The following is a 20,166-nucleotide window of genomic DNA, read 5'->3' as shown; positions in this document are numbered from 1 at the left end:
GGATAGGTATTCTGAAATACCAGTTGGACTACTGGCCATGGGCTTAAGAGCCTATGATTAATTTTCTTAACAGTAAAAAATGGTTTTTGCCAAGAAAAGGGAAACAACAAACAATGAGACGTGGTTTGTTAAATATGCACTAAAGTTTCTTATACTAAATTTGAACTGTACTGCTTTTACTACATTTTTATTTTTAACTAGCTAAAACTTCTTGATGTTTGTAGATTGCCACTTACAAAATGTTATATATTTTATTTTATCGGTTTGAGTATATGTACTAATTAAGCTTTCAGTTATTTATGTTTACCAACCCTTTTATATAATTCATACTCTCCATAAGGCCCAATATCTATAGTTTCTCTTTTCCTGTCATTTTTCTAGTCCCAATAGAGACAAATAGTTTTGCCTCACGTTTATTTCTTAGCACTTAGTCTCCTTTGTTTCTGCTATATGATCGGTTGTTATGGGCTTTAGAACAATTGTATCTTTGAGACAGGGAAACCTTGCAGTGCATGTGTCTAGCCTATTTGATGTTGTTGTCCATGACATCTATCTTTCTTTTTTCTTCTTTTAACTAGAGGATTAATCTGTATCTGGAAAGATTGGCAGTCGACTTGAAGTTGATTTGAGCCGCAATTAGTATCATGACTCGGTAAGAAATTTTTATCCTCTTTATGTTTCTTGTTACGATGTCATTTGTTCTTCACTCTTTATTTCCTTTTGGAATTTATCTTTTAAGATCCATATAGGTGATAGTCACTAGTTGAGGATACGTTTTAGACTTGTTCGAGAACTTTTACTATTATTACGGAAAAGGGCCAAAAATACCCCAACATATGAAAAATGGTCATAAATATACTCCTTTCACATTTTGGTCTTAACATACCCTCAACCCTTGTTTTTTTGGCTTAGTTATATCCTTCCTTCTACCTTTTGGTCTAAAAATACCCTCAACCTTTGTCTTAGGCATCCTTAAACCCAAAACAAAGGTTGAAGGTAGTTTAGACCAAAACGTGGAAAGAGGGGTATGTGAAGACTGCTATCTAAATTTAGACTAATCAAACGTCCATCTTGATCTCCAGGTTGAATTTACTAGGCATAGGTTTTACCCATATTACTGATATGTTTGTAAAGTATTGGTAACGCATAATTGAATATATATTTGAAGTCTTAATATCGATGTTTGATTGTTTAGGTTTGCTCAAGATGTGTCCAAGTATTGGATGGATTTACCGAGGTATGGCAAAGAGTATATTAATGGTGTTCAGTGTTTCTTGGACTTTGCTTACACTGTTGGAGAACCTCAAGGCGAAGAAATCCAATGTCCTTGTGCAAAGTGTTGTAATATCCGTTGGTATAGAAGGAATGTAATATATGATCATCTAATATGCTACGGATTTGTTAAAGGTTATACAAGATGGATTAATCACGGGGAATGGGATATTGTGATGAAGGTTGATAGTGACAAAGATGAAGTTAACTTAAATGTCAACATTGATGGTAAATCAGTGACAGCAAGTTATCTAAAAATAGATGAAGAAATCAGCAAATTCAAACAGCAATATGCTGACGATGTTGCTTCTATAAGAAGTGACATACAAAAATTAAAGGAAGAAGTAAGAGAATTACGTCATTTTATGAGGGTATTGGTGCAAAACAACCCTGTATTGGGCGTTCAGGACTTGGCTGAGTGTTCCAGCTCTAATCTACTTTCTCGGGCTGATGCAAATAGTGTAGGGGACATGAGAGGCCAAAATATTTCACGTTCCTCTGAATCAACTCATTAGCCATGAAGAGATATTTTGCACTATTTAATATTCCGCTCATTACCATAAGTTTCACCATTGATAAGCTTTAGCTATGCAACACTGAGATACAATTGGTGAATCATGATACTTATATGTTATTGTTGTACAACAGATTAACTAGTGTAGCTACAAAGCGGCTGGATAGAAGTGTCCAAAGTATTCTCAATACCTTTGAATTGATAGAATTTGGAAGACTAGTCTGGGTGCATGTCATCGGTGACAGAATAATTCCATGAAGGACCAAGAAACTCATGATGTAAGTTTTCAGAATGCTAGGACTGCTAACTTGAAATGCATAAGAGGAAAGAGTTATGATGGGTCGCCTATCGTTGTTAGCGTAGCTGAGGGTAAATTGACATTTGTGTTCTTATGTGCACACCTCTGTTTTTGAGACAATAGAGCAAGTAGGACAAATCCCAATAACTTCTTGCGTTGGGCGATGGATAACTTCCAGATATGTTGCTTATGTACTTAGACATTTGAGTTCTTATGTGCACGCACACCTCTGTTTAATTATAAATTCTGTTTCAATGCGAGATTGATTTTACTGTTTTACTTGATTATGCATCCATATGATAGTGAGAAGTTATCAAGAGTTTTCTGGTCTAAAACTCTTTTAATATATCAAATTTTACTTGACATGAATTTTGTAACGCAAATTGTAAAATCTTGCATTCAATCCAATTGTCTGCTTTTAGCATGAATACTTTCTTTGATATCCAATAATTTCAAGGAGTTTTGAGGACCAAGTTTTGTAGAGATATGAGATCAGAAAATGGTTCTTCTAGGGCCTAGGCATAGTTCATATTGATACAACCTCATAATGAATGGAAAAAGTGAATTTTGTGCCTTCTTCTTTTCCTATTTTCATACTTCTGTCTTCTACTATGTCCATACAGTTCCTTTAATATTTGCTTCATAAAGAAGTTCCTGTTTCATGAAAACAATCAGGGATAGATTGTGATCAAGAAATTACTTTTTGATAAATTGACAGTACCAGGAGCTTAACAAAACACAAGATCATGATGAACGAATACACAAACCCAAACATGCAATTGATAATTCACACATTCTTAGTTACAGAGATATAGCAGCAGACGCATTCAGGCACCTAAATAAGGACTAAAGAATCAAACTAGCTACCTATAGCACACAATTACCTCTTCAGCAACAAGTAGGATGCATTGCTTTCTGATCAAACTATGTACATAATTGAAATTCCTGAAAGACATACTTATACTGCTATATTAACCTGTAAACATATGTTCAGATTCAGAGCTGCCCTTCGATCCTTGCATTTGTTAGACCAATGCACGCATCCACAAAATCTTCATTTATGAAGTCTGATGAAAATATTTGTAATCGATCACCATAACCTCGAGAAATACATTCCATTATAAACAACCTTGCATACGGATGAATCCGTTCAGTCACTGGTTTCACCCACAGGACTGGATTATCTGCCTGTGGTGTCACCGTGTTCTCCACTCTGTAAAAGAATTTCCGGGATGTTACTGGTGGTTGCTCACTCAAATACTTCATGTTGCTTTCAAATTTCTTTTCAGGTAAGTCAGTGTCTATCCAGTTATCTTTTAGGTAACACGAACTCCATAAAGGACTTCCTTGGCTAGGTTTAGGTGATTTTCCTGGTTTCCAAACGCATATTATTCGTTTTGGCAATAGCTCCGCAATAGTCTTGTTGAAAACATTGTCATCTTGGTGGATGAGAAACTCCCCTAGCTCAGCCTCCAAATACTTGTCGAAATCAGGTGGATCATCATGACCAAACTCTGTACGGATTTCCAGGATTATTATCTCTGAATGTGTTTCTGATAGGAACTTCTTGACATCGTTGATAACAACATCAACATGGTAGCAAAGAAGGATGCCATGACATACATGTCGATCTTCTTGAACACGAATGTCAAGAACACGAACACCAGTTACCAGTTGCTGGTAAATTGACAAAGATTGGCATTGTGCGAAAGGGCGAGAAATGAATGGGATTCCAATCTCATCAGTTGCAGAATCATGTGTACCTACAAAGGTAAGACATGAAACATTGATATGAAATATCAAATTATGAATCTTAAATTTATAAAATTTAAATTCTGAATCTGCTTTTTGCGTACCTGGCCAAACGATCTGGTTCACATGAAGTTTTTCGGGGGCAAGTGTTGACATCCAATTTTTTCGGTCCTGTACATGATAATCATAACCAGGAAAGTTGCATCCATTTTTCTCCTTGAGATCACACAAGCTTTTCTTTTGAGTATCGATAGCTTTTCGTCTTTCGACTTGTTTAGACACCTCGGCACCCATTCTGAGAATAATTTCTGAAGAAGAAGAAGAAGCAATAAATCACTTCCTCTTCTTCTGGATTTTCTTTCTTTCCTCTGTTTCTATACACTGAAAAGATGAGTTTTTCTGCCTCTTAATATATGCAATTATGCATTCTAGTAAGGCTTAATACATAAGCACCCCACTTATGGTTAGATATTTCATTTAGACCGCAGAATTATGTGTTCTTTCAATTAAACACTTCAATTTCTAATAAAGGGTTCAAATTAGATGTTTTTAGTGAAAAAATTGATTATTATTTTTTGATGTATTTCATTCGTCTATGAGATAGTTAAGTTAATCACATAAAATATGTCATTTTCTTTCGCCTCAATAAGCCATAAAACCCAAAGGCAAACATGACATCATTTTGAACATTTTCTACTTAAGATTGATGTGCATAAGTGATTAGGATAATTATTTAATAGACGAATGAAAACAACTCTTTTTTTTTTACAAAATTTGAATTGAAACACTTTATTAAAAGTTGAGGTGTTTAATTGGAACAAGATTTAATTTGAATGTGAATGTAATATTTTGATAAATTTAAAGGGTTATTATGTATTAAGCTTTTTAAATACATACATTGTGATGTAGGAACTTTCTTCAATTATTCACTTCCTTTTAGATATTTCTTGTTCCAACATAATTATGTCTAACATATATAATATCCAACATATTTTGTGGTTGTAGCGTTGTGGGGGGGATAAAAGTAGACTCTCTCTTTTGTCATTTGTTTAGGTGATGATGGTGGGGCCCTTTGCTTGAATTATTGGTAGAGAGTCATAATCGCTATTTAATTTATCATGTGGCTATAGTCATCCTTATTTTATTTGGTTGACTATTCTTCAAGAATAATATAAAGACAGTTGAATTGAGTAGAATAAGTACACATACACTAGGGTGTACACGACCGGATTAGTTCGGGTTTTTCAAATATCAAATCAAATTATTTGTGTAAAATTTTTAAATTTATAAACCAAACCAAACTAATAAAATTCGGGTTTTTTCAGGTTTTTCAACCTCGGATTGGTTCGAATTTTTCAAATACCAAACTAAACCATTGTATCGAATTTCTAAATTTATAAATCAAACCAAACTAATAAACCTCGATTTTTTTTTCCAGATTTCTGGATTTTTTTGCATACAAACATATAATTAACATGTGCTTCAAATATTTCTATAGTCCAACCAAAATACAATTATCTAAGGTGTTTTTTTTTAAAATAACACAAAATTTGAGATGAGTGATGACACTAAAATATTCAATAAAAAATAATAATAAAATCATCATATAAAATAAATATTACAAAGTCATAATGAAAATGATCATAATTTAAAAGTACTAAATCATGCTAAAATAAGTTTAATAAGTATTAGTTACATTACTAAATATTTAAGGAAAATTAAACTTAGATTATGTATTTTAATTGTCTAAACCAATGTACAACTAAAGAACAAATATTCAATATTATTGTCATTCTTAGTGTTGAATTGATTTTCTTTTTGCATTAGTATTAATTTGATTTTGATTTAAGTTTTATTATAATTATCAACATCTATGAATTACTATAATCTTTATTGGACCATTCCGAATTCTAAGTTTTAAACTTGAAATAATATATTAAAAGATAAAAACTATGATATAGTATAAGAAATATTTTAAAATTATATCAAAGTAAATATTTTTATGTATAAAATAAAATTTTAAAATTACATATATAATATCGGATTGTTTTTTTTTAGTTAAAACCAAACCAACCCAAATATAATCGGGTTTTTTTTTCCAATACCAAACCAAGTCAAACCAAATCACTAGTCGAGTTTTTTGTTCGATTTGACTCAGTTTACGATTTGATTCGATTTTGTACACCCCTAAATTACATACTAATGAATTTGATTATTGAATAAGAAAAAAAGGGAAATTTTCAAAAATATATAGTCAACTAACTTACCTGAGTTACAACCTTCTCTATATTTTATTTACACTCTGAATACATTAATATTTTCTTTCTTTAGACTTTTTACAACAACCAACATTTACTTACCATATATATATACTAATATCCTTGTATATGCAATGTATTCATTATAGACAAAGGAAAAAGAGATGGAAAAAACAAGCCTAGTTATATTGCTTTGTTTTATTCTTATGTCAATGGTTCAAGGTGTTGTATTAGGACCCAAAGCTGTTGAAAAATGGTTCAAGAAGCTTCCTCATGCAAAGCAAAAGGTAACTAAATTTCATTTCTATTTTCATGACATAACTAGTGGGAAAAATCCAACGGCAGTTCCAATAATCAAGTCCAAATCCCCAACTTTCTTTGGGTATGTTGCAATGATTGATGACCCACTGACAGTTGGACCCGAGGTCAACTCGACTATAGTGGGTCGAGCCCAAGGGATTTATGGTGGAGCCGGTCAAAAGGAGGTTGCCCTTCTCATGACCCTCAACTTTGTGTTCACAACTGGCAAGTATAATGGTAGCACGTTGAGTGTACTTGGTAGGAACCCGGCATTTCATAAGTATCGTGAGATGCCTATTGTTGGTGGTTCTGGAGTTTTTCGATTGGCTCAGGGAATCGCCACTGCAAAAACCTATTGGTTGAATGCTACCGATGCTATTGTTGAGTACAATGTTATAGTCCTGCATTATGACATTTGATGTGCTTTGCTTTTTTAATTTTCATTTGTAATTTCATGTTCATTATATTTGAATAAGTCAAGCAAGATAAAACAATTGCTAAGCGAATTAGGGTCATCATAAATTAAATGGGAACTCTAATTTTAGATATATTTTTCAAAACTATATAAAAATGCTATAAGTCATGATACTAACAATTTTATTGAATGAAAGGACTTTTATACACCAAATCTTCAAAATTAAGAAGTGGATGAACATATCCGAGTAACTGAACTAGGCATCTAGGTGAAGCTATTCATATCATTTGCTTCCCCCTCCCCCCCCCCCCCCAATCATGAGGGAGGTTTGCTAAAGACATATAGAACGGCCAAATTATCCACTAATGTGAGACTCAACACAATTCACGCCCAGAATTGGACATCCGGGGTATGAGTAATTTAAAAATCTTCTTGTATGAGTGAGTACAAACAATTTCTATATTACTGCCAAATATAGAAATTTTTGATGTACCGAACAATCCTTAATGCAACTTCCACGTCTGTCCTGAGTATTAATATCATTTTTACTAAAGATAAGTGTCAAAAACATATCTAAACTATTTTTTGTTTTGAGTTTCATGCTTAAATTATTGGAAGTGTGAGTTTCATACCTGAACTATCACTTATTAATTTGAGAAATACATCTCAGTGGTGTTTGTAATACACACTCTCTTTTATATGCAATAACTTTGCCACATGACATTGCATATAGATAAAATATTTTACCTTGACAAAAATTAAATAAACTATTAATATAGTTAAAAGTTATAGATTAAAGTATTACTATCTAAAAATAAATAAATAAAATTTTTAATAGTTTTCTCACCCCACTCCACCACCTCCCCCCCACTCCCCGACTATCCCCCGTTAAAAATAAAAAACTCTACCCAACCCCATCTTCCGCTCTTAATTTATTTTTATATCTTTTACATTTTTCTCGTTTTGTGTTAAATATATACATTTCTTTTTAAGAAAATATTATTTTCTACTTGTGTACCGAATATAACAAATATAAAATTTTATTTTAAAAAAGGTCTAGCGGCAAATAAAATATACTTTTCTAATATATATATATATTATTTGAAGGGATTTTTTTTTTTTTGGGGGGGGGAGGGGGGAGTACGGTGAGAGGAAGTGGTGGAGTTGGGTAAGAAAAATATTTTACATTTTATTTTATAGATTACTTTAATTTTTAACTTAACTGATACTACTAATTTATTTAATTTTTGTCAAGGTGAAATGTTTTTTCCATGTGGAGTGTCATGTGATAATTTTTTTAAAAAAGAAAGTCTATTACACACACCATTATGAAAGTGGAATAAAAGAAGGAGGTATGTTTCTCAAACTAATACGTGATGGTATAAGTATGAAATTCATACTCAAAAAAAGACATAAAATCACTATTGAAGTTGTTCCATATTTTCATAAAGACACCTTAACTTTGGAAGTGTCCTATCACCCCCACAGAACTTTTTGATATCTTTGTAAATGAGTCATTTTGACTCATTCCCTCGTCTGAGTTGTCGCACGTGATGCTCACTCTTTTCAACCCATTCAGCTCGACCCGATTCTTTACTAAAGTAGAAAAATCTTTTTTTCTTTGTTATTTCTCAGCTTCCCAAATTCTTCACTTTTTCTTGTCTCTCTATCAAGGAACTCAAGAACAAGAGGAAGGAGAGAGCGCAAATAGCATATGAGAGGAGAAAGCAGTTGGCAAAACTTAAAGTTAAGGCTGAGAAAGTTGCTGAGGAGAAGCTTGGACCTCAACTCGCCATTATTGCTCCAATCAAGAATTGAATTGGGACATAGTTATTTTGAAGTACAATTTTGTTGAAAATCGATATCGTCTTATAATTATCTTTTTCTGTGAATTTTTTTTCTCTTTTTGTTTCTCTTTCTTGGTGTTGTAATTGGGTTTTGCTTTGATTTTTGCCTTTCTCTGTTTTTGGGTTGAATTTGTTTTAGTATTTTCTCACTTGGGTGTGAACAATTTTTGTTGGGTTTGAGTTTTTCAGTCAAATTAGGATTTCGAAATAGAGGGAATTTGAGAATTGATTGCTCAATTGAGACTTTAAGAAAGTTGTTAATGGAGATGATTATATAGAAGAGCTTGAAAATGGTAATGTTGAGTTTGAAACGGTAATGTTTTGGGGAAGAAGATGATTTAAAGCACTTAAATAATTAATAAAGAAAACCAGTGAAATGTGGCACTTTTTAATTGGGTTTTCAGAAAAAACAAACATTCACGCGCATGTTGTGCGTGTTCACAAACCAATTGAGAAAATGGGTCAAAATGACCCTTTTACAACATTATTCAATACTTTTGTGGGGGTAATAGGACACCCGTATAGTTAAAGTGTCTTTTTGAAAATTCGAGACAATTTCAGGTGTCACTTTATGTCTTTACTCATTCATACTCTCAATAGTTTAGGTATGAAACTCAAAAGGGAATAGTCTAGGTGTGCTTTTGATTCTTATCTAAGATGATGTCTTTTTCATTAGAGGAAGAGCTAGTAGTCCGCATGTGAGTTTCATTAGATTTTATTTAAATAATTAATTTGTATTAGTAAATTTATTAAAAATGTACAAATATTAAATTTAAAATTCATTTATTATCACTTAAAATTATTATTATAAAAATCAAAACTCATATTCTAACTTTTTGGGTAATTAATTTTCTTTTGTGGGCTTTATCCTTTAGCAACGAGCTTTTCTTTAAATCTTTCTATTTCTTCGTAAGCTTTATACTTATTTTATTTGGTTGACTATTCTTCAAGAATACAACTTTAAGGAGTCATTTGATAGGATGTATTAATTAAAATAGTCCTTGAATTAAAATTTAATTCATTCAATACAATGTTTGATAGCACATTTCAACTCAAACTCATCTAATACATGAATAACTTAACACACCATATGTGGTCTTATCTAATACAAAGGATACCTAGGGATTACTAATACCATGTTTAATAAGCCTTGGATAAGACAACAAAATGACTGAACTACCCCTCAATCTCTTTATACAGTCTTCAGAATTGGTAAAGAAACACAGGATGTCCCTCAACTAAATTTTCATTAATTTTTTTTGACATGACAAAATAAATTACTTTTTATATTATATTCATAATTAAAATAATAAATAAATAAATAGTGAATGCAGCATATCAATGGCTCTCAGAGTCGTCACTAATCCAGTATTGAATTACGTTCCAATTTATTTACTGAAACTGGCCAGGACAGTAATGAAATTGGCTTGCAATATAATATTAATGGCCTTGGCTAGCAATATTACGCCCCATTTTATTCAGGTAAGGTACTGTTCTTGCCAGTTTGAATTATAATAATTTAGATCCGCTTATAAACTTCAATTTGTCGAATTAGTTTAGTAGTTAAACTCTATTAATGTATATATGATATTGAAAATAATTTATTTTACCATATTAACTTTTTTAATGCTAAATTTAGTCAAGTGATTTTATTGATACAAAGATTAAAATTGAGTGATTTTATTGATACAAAATAAATTTTAATAACTTTGTTAGATAAATTCCCCAAATTGAGTGACCTTTTGAGATATTAACTCTTAAAAATGTGATGTATCATTTAAATAATGTCAAAACCATCCAACACAAATATTGGGGACTGTAACAATTCATTTCTCAAAATAGTCATATTTGAGGGGATATGATAATGTGATGAGTAATATTGGCCAATGGAATGCATGGAAGCTTACCAACGGAATGAACATGAAAATATGTCAGAATGCTATACATAAAATAAAAAATCACATAATAATTCAAGGGTATAATTGAAAATAAGCTTCTTGTAGAGTCTTAAACCACACACAAGATTAGGTTGGAAATAATGAACCAAACACTTGATAAAAAATAATCCCTGCATTGCTAATCCCTGCATTGTTAATCCCTGCATTACTAATCCCTGCATTATCACTCTTTCTACCAAACGACCCCTAAATGCTATAAAATGTTGTCACCCTTTATTCGAAGTGTGGGTTATATGCAGGGATGGCAATAGGGCGGGGCGGATGCGGGGCGGGGTGAGTTTAAGGCTATGTGGGGTGGGGCAGGGCGGGTTTAAGGTTATGTGGGGCGGGTTGAAGTGAGTTTTTTTAAAATTAATGTGGGGCGGGGCGGGTTGCGGGTATATGTGATTTTATGTGGGTTCAAATTTAATTTTAAATTTTTACATGTTATAAGAGTGATGTAGCTTTATTTATTAAGATAATTTCATTAACGCTACTAAATATTCAAGATAATAAATAAAAATGGTTCAATAAAAAATAATACAATTTCTTGCATGTTTCCCAATTGGCCTCTAAAAAATAAAATTTTAAGTCACTATCCTATTAAATTAATACAACTTAATGAAAAAATGAATTTATTTTTATGAAATTTATTTTTAGTATCAAACATAACAAGAAAAAGAAAATATTAAAAAAGATTATGCGAGACGGGTTCATGCGAGGCGGGTCTATGCGAGGCGGATTGAAAATGAAAAGAGTTGTTATCCGAGGCCGGACGGGGCGAATTAAAAATTTTGTGGGTTAAAGTCAACCCGCACCGTCCCCTCCCTACACCACCCCATTGCCATCCCTAGTTATATAGCGACAATTGAGTTGAGGTAGAATAAGAACACTAAGAAAAAAGGGAATTTTTTCATAAATATATGATTCAATATAAAATATTATGTCGCATAATATAATATATCAATTTTATATAAAAACATTTAAAAAGTGTTTACCCATAAATATAAACTAAATCTAATAACAAACTCAAAATACAGGCTAAAACATGTAAATATTTTCCTAGAAGACAGAACATAATCGTTCCATTAAAAAGGATATACTAGTTACAATAGTTTAACATTTTACATAACATTAATTGTTTGGAACATGGGTTGCAATAGTTTGACCTAACGTGCACATTAATGTAATGGTAACCAAAATAATATTATCAACATTGATTGTGGTATAGTGATGAAATTACTTCATATTTTATTAGAGGTTTCGATTTGAATTGTGTACATGATTCAGATTTAGTCAAAGCTTTCAGGGAGACACCAAACACCGCGTGGGATTTAAAAAAAACACCAAAATTATATTAGCCGCCTGTAACGTGCATAGTGGAGATTGATGTAATGCATATTTTTTAAAATACTCTGAATACATTAATCTTTTGACATTTTCAACAACCAACATCTACAATACTATATATTGGGATTTTTTTTCTCATGTCCTTGTATATGCAATTCATTCATTATCAACAAAGTAGAAATTAAGAGATGGAAAAAACATGCCTACTTCTATTGCTTTGCTTTATTCTTATGCCAATGACTCAAGGGGTTGAATTTGGACCCAAAGCTGTTGAAAAATGGTTCAAGAAGCTTCCTCATGCAAAACAAAAGGTAACTAAATTTCATTTTTACTTTCATGACATAGTTAGTGGGAAAAATCCAAGTGCAGTTCCAATAATCCAGTCCACATCCCCAATTTTTTTTGGGTATGTTGCAATGATAGACGATCCATTAACAGTTGGACTTGAGCCCGACTCGACTATAGTGGGTCGAGCCCAAGGGATTTATGGCGGAGCTGATCAAAATGAAGTTGCCCTTCTCATTTTTTATTTTTTTTTTTTACCGTGGTTTCCGGGCGTCGCTTTGCGAACCCGACTAGCTGTACCCACCGGGTCCCGCTGTTTCAAGGCGGGTCCACCACGGTTAGTTCCACGGGGCCCTTCTCATGACTCTCAACTTCGTGTTCACAACTGGAAAGTATAATGGTAGCACGTTAAGTGTACTTGGCAGGAACCCAGCACTTCATAAGTATCGTGAGATGCCTATCGTTGGTGGTTCGGGAGTTTTTCGATTGGCTAAGGGAATCGCCACCGCGAAAACCTCTTGGCTGAATTCTACCGGTGCTGTTGTTGAGTACAATGTTATAGTCCAGCATTATGACATTTGATGTGCTTTGTTTTTTGTTTTTTTTTTAATTTGTAATTTCATGTTCATTATAGTTGAATGTATACTTCTATAGTTTATGTATTTTGTTGTTAGAATAAAGATGTGTATTGATCAATGAAATGAAACCTTTGATCGAGAATTCAGACATAAAATCTTGATTTTTTAATTTTCTTTTTACATATTTAAAAACTACATAAAAATTAATATAAGTCATGACTCATGATATTACCAATTTAAATTTAAATAATCTGAAGGTCAAAGCATACGCCCGGCGTATATATAGTTGAGAAAAAAAAAAAAGGTGTGTAGGCAACTAGATGATTATATTATTATTAGGGTCATAATAAATGGGAACTCTTTTTTATTTTATATATAAGTGAACAACTTTAATTCTTAGTGAATATAAAATTTATTGAATGAAAGAACTTTTATCCACCAAATCTTCAAAATTAAAAGGTGGATGAATAGATCTGAGTAACTGACAAACTCACTCCAAAGCTAGCTCACGAGGTAAGAATTGTTCAAGAAATATAAAAAGGCCAAACTATCTTTATACCACCATATTGATATACCTTACAATCCTTAATGCAACTTGTTTAACAACACTGAGTCTCATTTTACAATATAATCCTCGTCCCCAGCCAACCAATTGAATACCTAAACATCCTCCCATACAATGCCTCAATGAAGTCATCTCAATACTCGAGTGATAAATATTATTGTATGTAAACTTAACTACAACAAAATCGATTCTCAACAACGCCACCGAAGTTGATCGTACACACGTCTACAATATGTTATCAAGGACCTTGACACAATCATCCAGGCGAATCATTTAACACGATAAAATTCCAAGTGAATACTCGCTACAAATAGAAGTGAACCTGAATCAACCAACACACTCATAATTCCCAAACAATCATAGTTCTTAACAATATCTTCATCCCACAACATAAATTCTCATGAGCTTAAGTTATAACAAATTTGATTCTTAAACATTAGATACTCATCGAGAGATATGTCCAAGCATACAAGCCCTCTAACCACACTATCGAATGTTGGATTTAGCAATTGTAGATTACCTCTTAAGAATAGTAGAATTGGACCCCAACGATCCCCACATTCAACCACACACAATCAATACATGACCTCGATGACTAGATGAATGTTAAGATTGTCGGACAACCATATATTACACAGGGTTACTCTTCTATGGATTCTCATAAGCAAGGTGATATACGTAAAACCACTGAAATACTTTAGCCACTCCAAGACAGCATCACATAAGTCATCTGAAATAACCACGTCTTCCCAATCATCACACTCAACCAAGAGAACATCACAGGATCGGTACACCGGATCCACCTCTAGGGATCCACCCACAAAGTGAAAACACACGTGGCTTAGCTAGTGAATCATACTCACAGCCATCATGAACACTTCGACCATTTACCTTACTCTAAACCAACACTTTAAAATGAAACCCTTTCTTAGATACTTTAACAATCAAAAGTAATAAACTTTACGACTCAAACCAAGTGTAAATCTTTTCAAAAGTTCACTACCTGATACAATTGATCATTTCTCACATTTCCAATTCATACCTTGACAACATATCTCACCACGAATGTAGACTTACAATGAAAAACATGAATTGTAAATTCAACCGTATAACACCATCCCCTTATCTATCAACATTAGCTTGTACCTTGAAGATTTTTTATGAATTCATGGATCTTCGCTTATCATTGATCGCATCTCCATCAATCTTACAATATCCTTCGCTAAAATTTCATCATACTCATTACTAGACTCAAAAACAAAACCAAGCACTTGTCATCACACTCAAGCTAATGTCTGCACACTCCTTTCTCAAGTCTTTTTCGATAGTTTTTTACTCATCTAATGGACCCATGACACTATTACCATAACCACAACAAAACAATGAAATCACGCGTCTCTGAACCCAATTATCTACCCCACTAAATATATCTCTTTAGCTCTTGCAATCAAATAAAATATTCTTGCTCTAGCCTCTCTCTAAAGGTAGTACTATGTCCCACTATATTTTCCTTTATTATAACTCTAGCTCTTTAACATTCTATTCGAGTGGTGTCCCACCATCTCTTAAACTTTTCATACAACTACGTTACTCACTCAATATTAGAAACCCACGACCTTAGATACTCGCTATTCGTACTTACTACACAAAATTCGCTTTACCAACAATCTTATTATATAGTTGCATCCCATCACAATCAATCACGAAATCATACCACCATTACACTCGGTTAGCCCTGACTATCACTACGAAGTCAACCTTTTCATCGACATGACACCTTAAAGTTAGGTATACCCATCAAATTCAAAGGGCTAACCCAATTTTATACACATTTACTTACTAAACTGTTCAATTACCTTCACCCAAGTATACTCAATGGGACTTTATTTATCCATAAGCTTGTCATTTCGGTATTAATCCACTCTACTATGGCTCAAGATAAAATCACCAATTCTTATACTACCCTCTTTCTTCTTAACAACAAGACAAGAGCACCCCACGGGGAAGCACTAGGATGGATGAAACCTTATCAAGAAGCTCTTGGATTTGAGCCTTAATCTCTCTTAAATCTGCTAGAGCCATATGATACGAAGGGATGGAAAATGGGGCGAGTGCCAATTTCCAAGTCAATACAGAAATCTATATCTCTATCCGAAGGCATACCAGACAAATCCGTAGGAAACCCTTCCTCCTTAAACTCAGACACCACATGAACAGACTCAATAGACGGAGACTCAACCTCAACATCCCAAACATGAGCCAAATAAGCCAAACAACCCTGCCCTACCAGTTTTCTAGCCCGAATGGAGGATATGATCTTAGCTAGCTTAGGCTTGTGCACCCCATCCCACTCTAATCTTTCTCTACCAGGGATCTCTAGAGTTACCGACTTAGTATTACAAGTAAGCTCAATATAATAAGGGGGGGACAACCAAGTCATGCCTAAGATTATATCAAGTCAATCATATCCAACATAACCAAATCAACCAAAATTTGAAAATCCATAGCCACAACAGGACAACACGATACATATGGGTGTCTATGACTGTCTATTCAACTGGGGTAGAAACATGGATGAGGGCATCAAGTATATCACAAACCACATCAAATCCCAAGGCAATTGAACTGACACATACGAATAAATAGAACCCGGATCAAACAAAAGAATAGTCATTCGGGCAGATACAATAGTAGCACTAGTGACCATTGCATCACACACCTCAAACTCAATCTTGCCCGAAAAAGCATATAACTGAGCCCTGTCGTCTTAACATGCAACTTATTCTCCTGGCTGCGCTACCCTTCTACCTGTATTACCATTTCCCCGGCCTCCACGACCTCGCTGATTTCCTCCACATATGCCAAGGTTCTTCATAATTTTTAACACACATTATAACTTATATTCGATTGTTGAACACTGAATTAGATCGCAGGGGTTAGTTCGGGTACGATTCAGGGTCCATAATTGTGACTAGGGAAAATAAGAAAGACATGGCTGAGGTTCTGTCTCGCCCTGTCCCACTCTGGCGAGAGGAATCCCGCACTAGCGGCCTCGCCTTGGCAGGAAAATCCCGCCCCAGCGGCCCCGACGGAAACAAAATCCCTGCCAACAATATTTCTGGGGTTCTTTTCTTTCCCAATTTTCCCCAATGGTTCCCATCTTTAACACATGCATTTTTAGAGTACTCAATCCCCGTAGCTAGGATAATTGTTGTCTACCCCTCGGTCAACCCAACAGAGTACGCACTTTAGAATCCTTTTACATCGTTTCAACACTACCACACACGTATCCCCAGGATACACCCAGACTCTCACACGGTTAACAGTTGGTCACAACGCACGTCCAGATTTTTTGCTTACGAACCATATCGTAATTTATCTAGACCCTTGCACCTAATTTCGTGATGACTTTCTTTACACAACAAGTTTCACGACACTCAAAAGTCCAAATTCTTTAATTAGTTTGTTCCATAGACGACAATTAGTGATCCTATGCCTTATACGACCCCTAAGGTCAGATACCAATTAAAACCTTCTCAGTTCCAATTAACTTGCTTGTGTCCCTTCAGTAGGGACTATGACATCTAGTTCACTTTGTTGAGATACCAATTAGAATCGGGAGATACCAATTGGACTCGACTCATACCACAAGCGACAATAGTAGCTAGCGAGCCCCACAAAACTGCTAATTTCAATCCTAAAACTTGGTCGAACCCAATTCTTAACCACCTCAATCTTTAACTGATGGTAACCAGACCTTAAATCAATCTTAGAGAAAACCGATGCACCTTGCAATTGGTCAAAAATGTTATCTATCCGAGACAATGGATACTTGTTTTGAATGGTGACCATATTCAACTGTCGGTAGTCTATACATATCTTATCTTGCTAGTGATGGTGTTACCACTTTTGTTGGTCTAATTCGGACCATAGAGTGAATGAGGAAAGATACCAATTTGTATCTCCCAAATTGGATTCAAGTCATAACACGAATGAGTAGAAAGAAGTGAGTTTTTTCTAAAGTCCTATAGCCTTTCGAAGAAAAATACGAACGTCATTGTACCATTCCGTAAGACTTTACTAGACTCATTTTTGTACAATGAGATCAACGAACCTAGGGCATTGATACCAACTTTGTCACGACCCAGACCATCGTGATTGACACCTACAATAACCCTCCGGTGGGAGAACCATTACTATAACCCAGAATAAACAACTTAACCAAAAACTATGCATTTAAAGATACGGAAGCAGATTTAAATGACAATAAAAATACAGAGTTCCCATAAACTCCAAAAGTTTAAACAAAACTAACCAAACTAATGCAGAAATACCCCTAGAACCTGAAAGTCATTGTACTAAAATTCTACTAGCTACAAGCCCAAGAACAAGGGGTACAACCTTGAAGCTAAACAAAACACCTTAAACAAATAGTCTGAGTCCAAAGAATAGACTTAAAACAAAAGAGATTCATGGCAGCCTGAAAAAACTGGCTCACCCTTGAATCCGGTCATGCTCAATAGTCACTTAGCTGAGATCTATCAATAGCCGCCTAAAGACGCCCTGTACTCAACAAAGAACAAGCAAGTGCAATATCAGTACACAACCACAATGTACTAGTAGAATCACGCGGCTATCCTAATAAGTGTAACGTACATTAATCAATACAACAATATAATCACATCTACATATCGAACATATACAATATCATCAACATATACGAACAATGAACAACTTCACGATTCGCACATATCATACTTATATCAGTTTAGAGCAACATACTATCTTCTAATATCAATCATCATTAGATATGAACAAACTCATCACAAGTAAATACACAACACAATTCAATGGCCCTCTCATGGAACCCAATTCAATAGTCCTCCCATGGAACCCACACCCACACAGTTAGCATATCGGAACGTGGTACCCGATTCAATGATTATGTCGGAACGTGGCAACTGATCGCATAATTATACCGGAATGTGGCAATTGATCCAAGTTAGTTATGCCGGAACGTGGAAACCGATCCAAGTTAGTTTTGCCGAAATGTGGCAATCGATCCATTCAACACACCACAATCACAATCACAAGTATATCTTCAAGATCATATATTTAAGTCATTATTTCATGGTAACCATCATTCATCTATCACATTTACAACAAGTGTGATCAATAATGCAACCTTCATATGCATACGTGTATCTTAATGAAGCAAGAACAAACATACATCACATATTCATAGAATCATAATCATCACCTACCTCGAATCCAAGCTTGAATCCCCTAAGGCACTTGAATCTTCCCTTTTCGGATTCTTCCCGCTTGTTCGTGGTCTAAAAACATACAAATTAACGCAAGTAAGGCTGGGCACCGGACCGAAATGGGACGACCGGATCGGAACGAATCGGTACCGAACCGAAATGGGACTATTTGACCGAGTTGTTGACCGGTACCGGGATGAACCGGACCGGAACTACCGGGATGGAGGCTCAGTTCCGTCCCATCCCACTATATACCGGGATAGAATCGGGACGGACCGGAATGGACATGGATGGGATAAACTGGACAGCACATATAGCTATTTCAAAAAATAATTATTTTTTTGAGTTATTTTGAACTACGAAAATACGAATATTTTTTTTTATTTTTCTAAGTTATATTAGTTTATAGTATTTGAGTTTTAAAATTTATAATAATTTTACTTAAGTTTATTTTAAAGATATTTTTTTAAATTTTTACGTATATAAGTTTGTAAGTTAAGTTTAATAAAGTTTTTTTTTTAAGTTTTTGAGCTTATGTAGTTATGTTATAAGTTTTAAAGATTTGAATCTTTTGAAGTTTATAAGTTATTAAGCTATAAAGTTATACTTATAACTTGTAAGTTAAATAACTTAAGTTTGTAATTTTAAAAAATTAAATAAACAAAAAAGAAATGCTAATAAAAGTAAATAATGACAAAAACATTATTTTTTATTTTAATTAAAAATGATTTACCAGGACCGGACCGGAATGAAATCGAAATGAACCGGGATGAACCGGTACCGGTATACCAGTACCAAATCATGATACCGTTCCGTTCCGTGTACCGGTTCAGTGTATCCCATCCCGTCCCGAATACTACCGGACCAGAACGAACCGGTATGGTACCGGTACAACCCGTTCAGGTGCCCAGCCTTAAACGCAAGGATCAATAAACGAGGCCTAATTACCCGGATTATATTCAACATTATCAACCATAGGCCAAACCCAAGATCCTAATACCCAATTTAGGGCTTTTTCCACCATAAATTCCTGATCAAAACCCTCCCCCATCAATAATTACCCAAGAAACTAAGTTCTACGGATCGAAAAATAAATTCGGGGAATGAAAACCTTATCTTTAACCTCAAGAATGGTGAAAAATGGTCAAGAACTCGTCTGGGATCGTTCCTTAGCTCTCAAAGTTGAAAAGTACAGAATAAAGACGTTTTGAGGTTTATTTACGACTTTAAGTCGCGTCGAACCCGCAAAAGCGGTCCTCACCCCACTACAGAGGCCCCGCCCTGGCAGCAGAAATCCCGCCCGAGAGGCTTGCACAATAATTCCAAGACCTCCATTTCACAACACACCTTTAACCAACGACGCTAAAAAAATACCGTTCACGCTAAGATTGATTTCGGGAGTTCTACTCACCCGAATTCAATTCCGTAAAGTCGTACAGATTCCTTAACGTCTTAGCTATCTATTCATGTGATCAAATTCATAATTAGATCACCCAATTGCTACCAGATTTCCATTGACCTCACAGACTCT

General features: G+C 34.4%; 3 protein-coding genes across 3 annotated transcripts; 2 read left to right on the top strand and 1 right to left on the bottom strand.

Moving 5' to 3' along the window:
- Positions 1 to 2,844: 2,844 nt before the first annotated feature.
- LOC125828922 (uncharacterized) lies at positions 2,845 to 4,250 on the bottom strand. Its single transcript, XM_049508229.1, has 2 exons — positions 3,941 to 4,250; positions 2,845 to 3,847 (listed from the first exon to the last, which is right to left on the bottom strand). Exons 1-2 carry the CDS (start codon positions 4,128 to 4,130, stop codon positions 3,081 to 3,083), a joined length of 957 nt encoding a protein of 318 aa, XP_049364186.1. The 5' UTR covers positions 4,131 to 4,250; the 3' UTR covers positions 2,845 to 3,080.
- A 1,974-nt stretch (positions 4,251 to 6,224) lies between these two features.
- Positions 6,225 to 6,829, top strand: LOC125828876 (dirigent protein 22-like). The gene has a single exon (XM_049508195.1). It carries the CDS (start codon positions 6,259 to 6,261, stop codon positions 6,811 to 6,813), a length of 555 nt encoding a protein of 184 aa, XP_049364152.1. The 5' UTR covers positions 6,225 to 6,258; the 3' UTR covers positions 6,814 to 6,829.
- A 5,302-nt stretch (positions 6,830 to 12,131) lies between these two features.
- Positions 12,132 to 12,810, top strand: LOC125828886 (dirigent protein 22-like). The gene is made up of 2 exons (XM_049508204.1): positions 12,132 to 12,452; positions 12,571 to 12,810. Exons 1-2 carry the CDS (start codon positions 12,132 to 12,134, stop codon positions 12,808 to 12,810), a joined length of 561 nt encoding a protein of 186 aa, XP_049364161.1.
- The last annotated feature ends 7,356 nt before the right edge of the window (positions 12,811 to 20,166 follow it).

Source organism: Solanum verrucosum, unplaced genomic scaffold, assembly GCF_900185275.1.
Source record: "Solanum verrucosum unplaced genomic scaffold, falcon-dt-bn FXZP01000067.1, whole genome shotgun sequence".
Classification (NCBI taxonomy): Eukaryota; Viridiplantae; Streptophyta; class Magnoliopsida; order Solanales; family Solanaceae; genus Solanum; species Solanum verrucosum.
The sequence above is the reverse complement of the archived record's forward strand: the minus strand, read 5'-3'. Positions and strand labels throughout refer to the sequence as shown.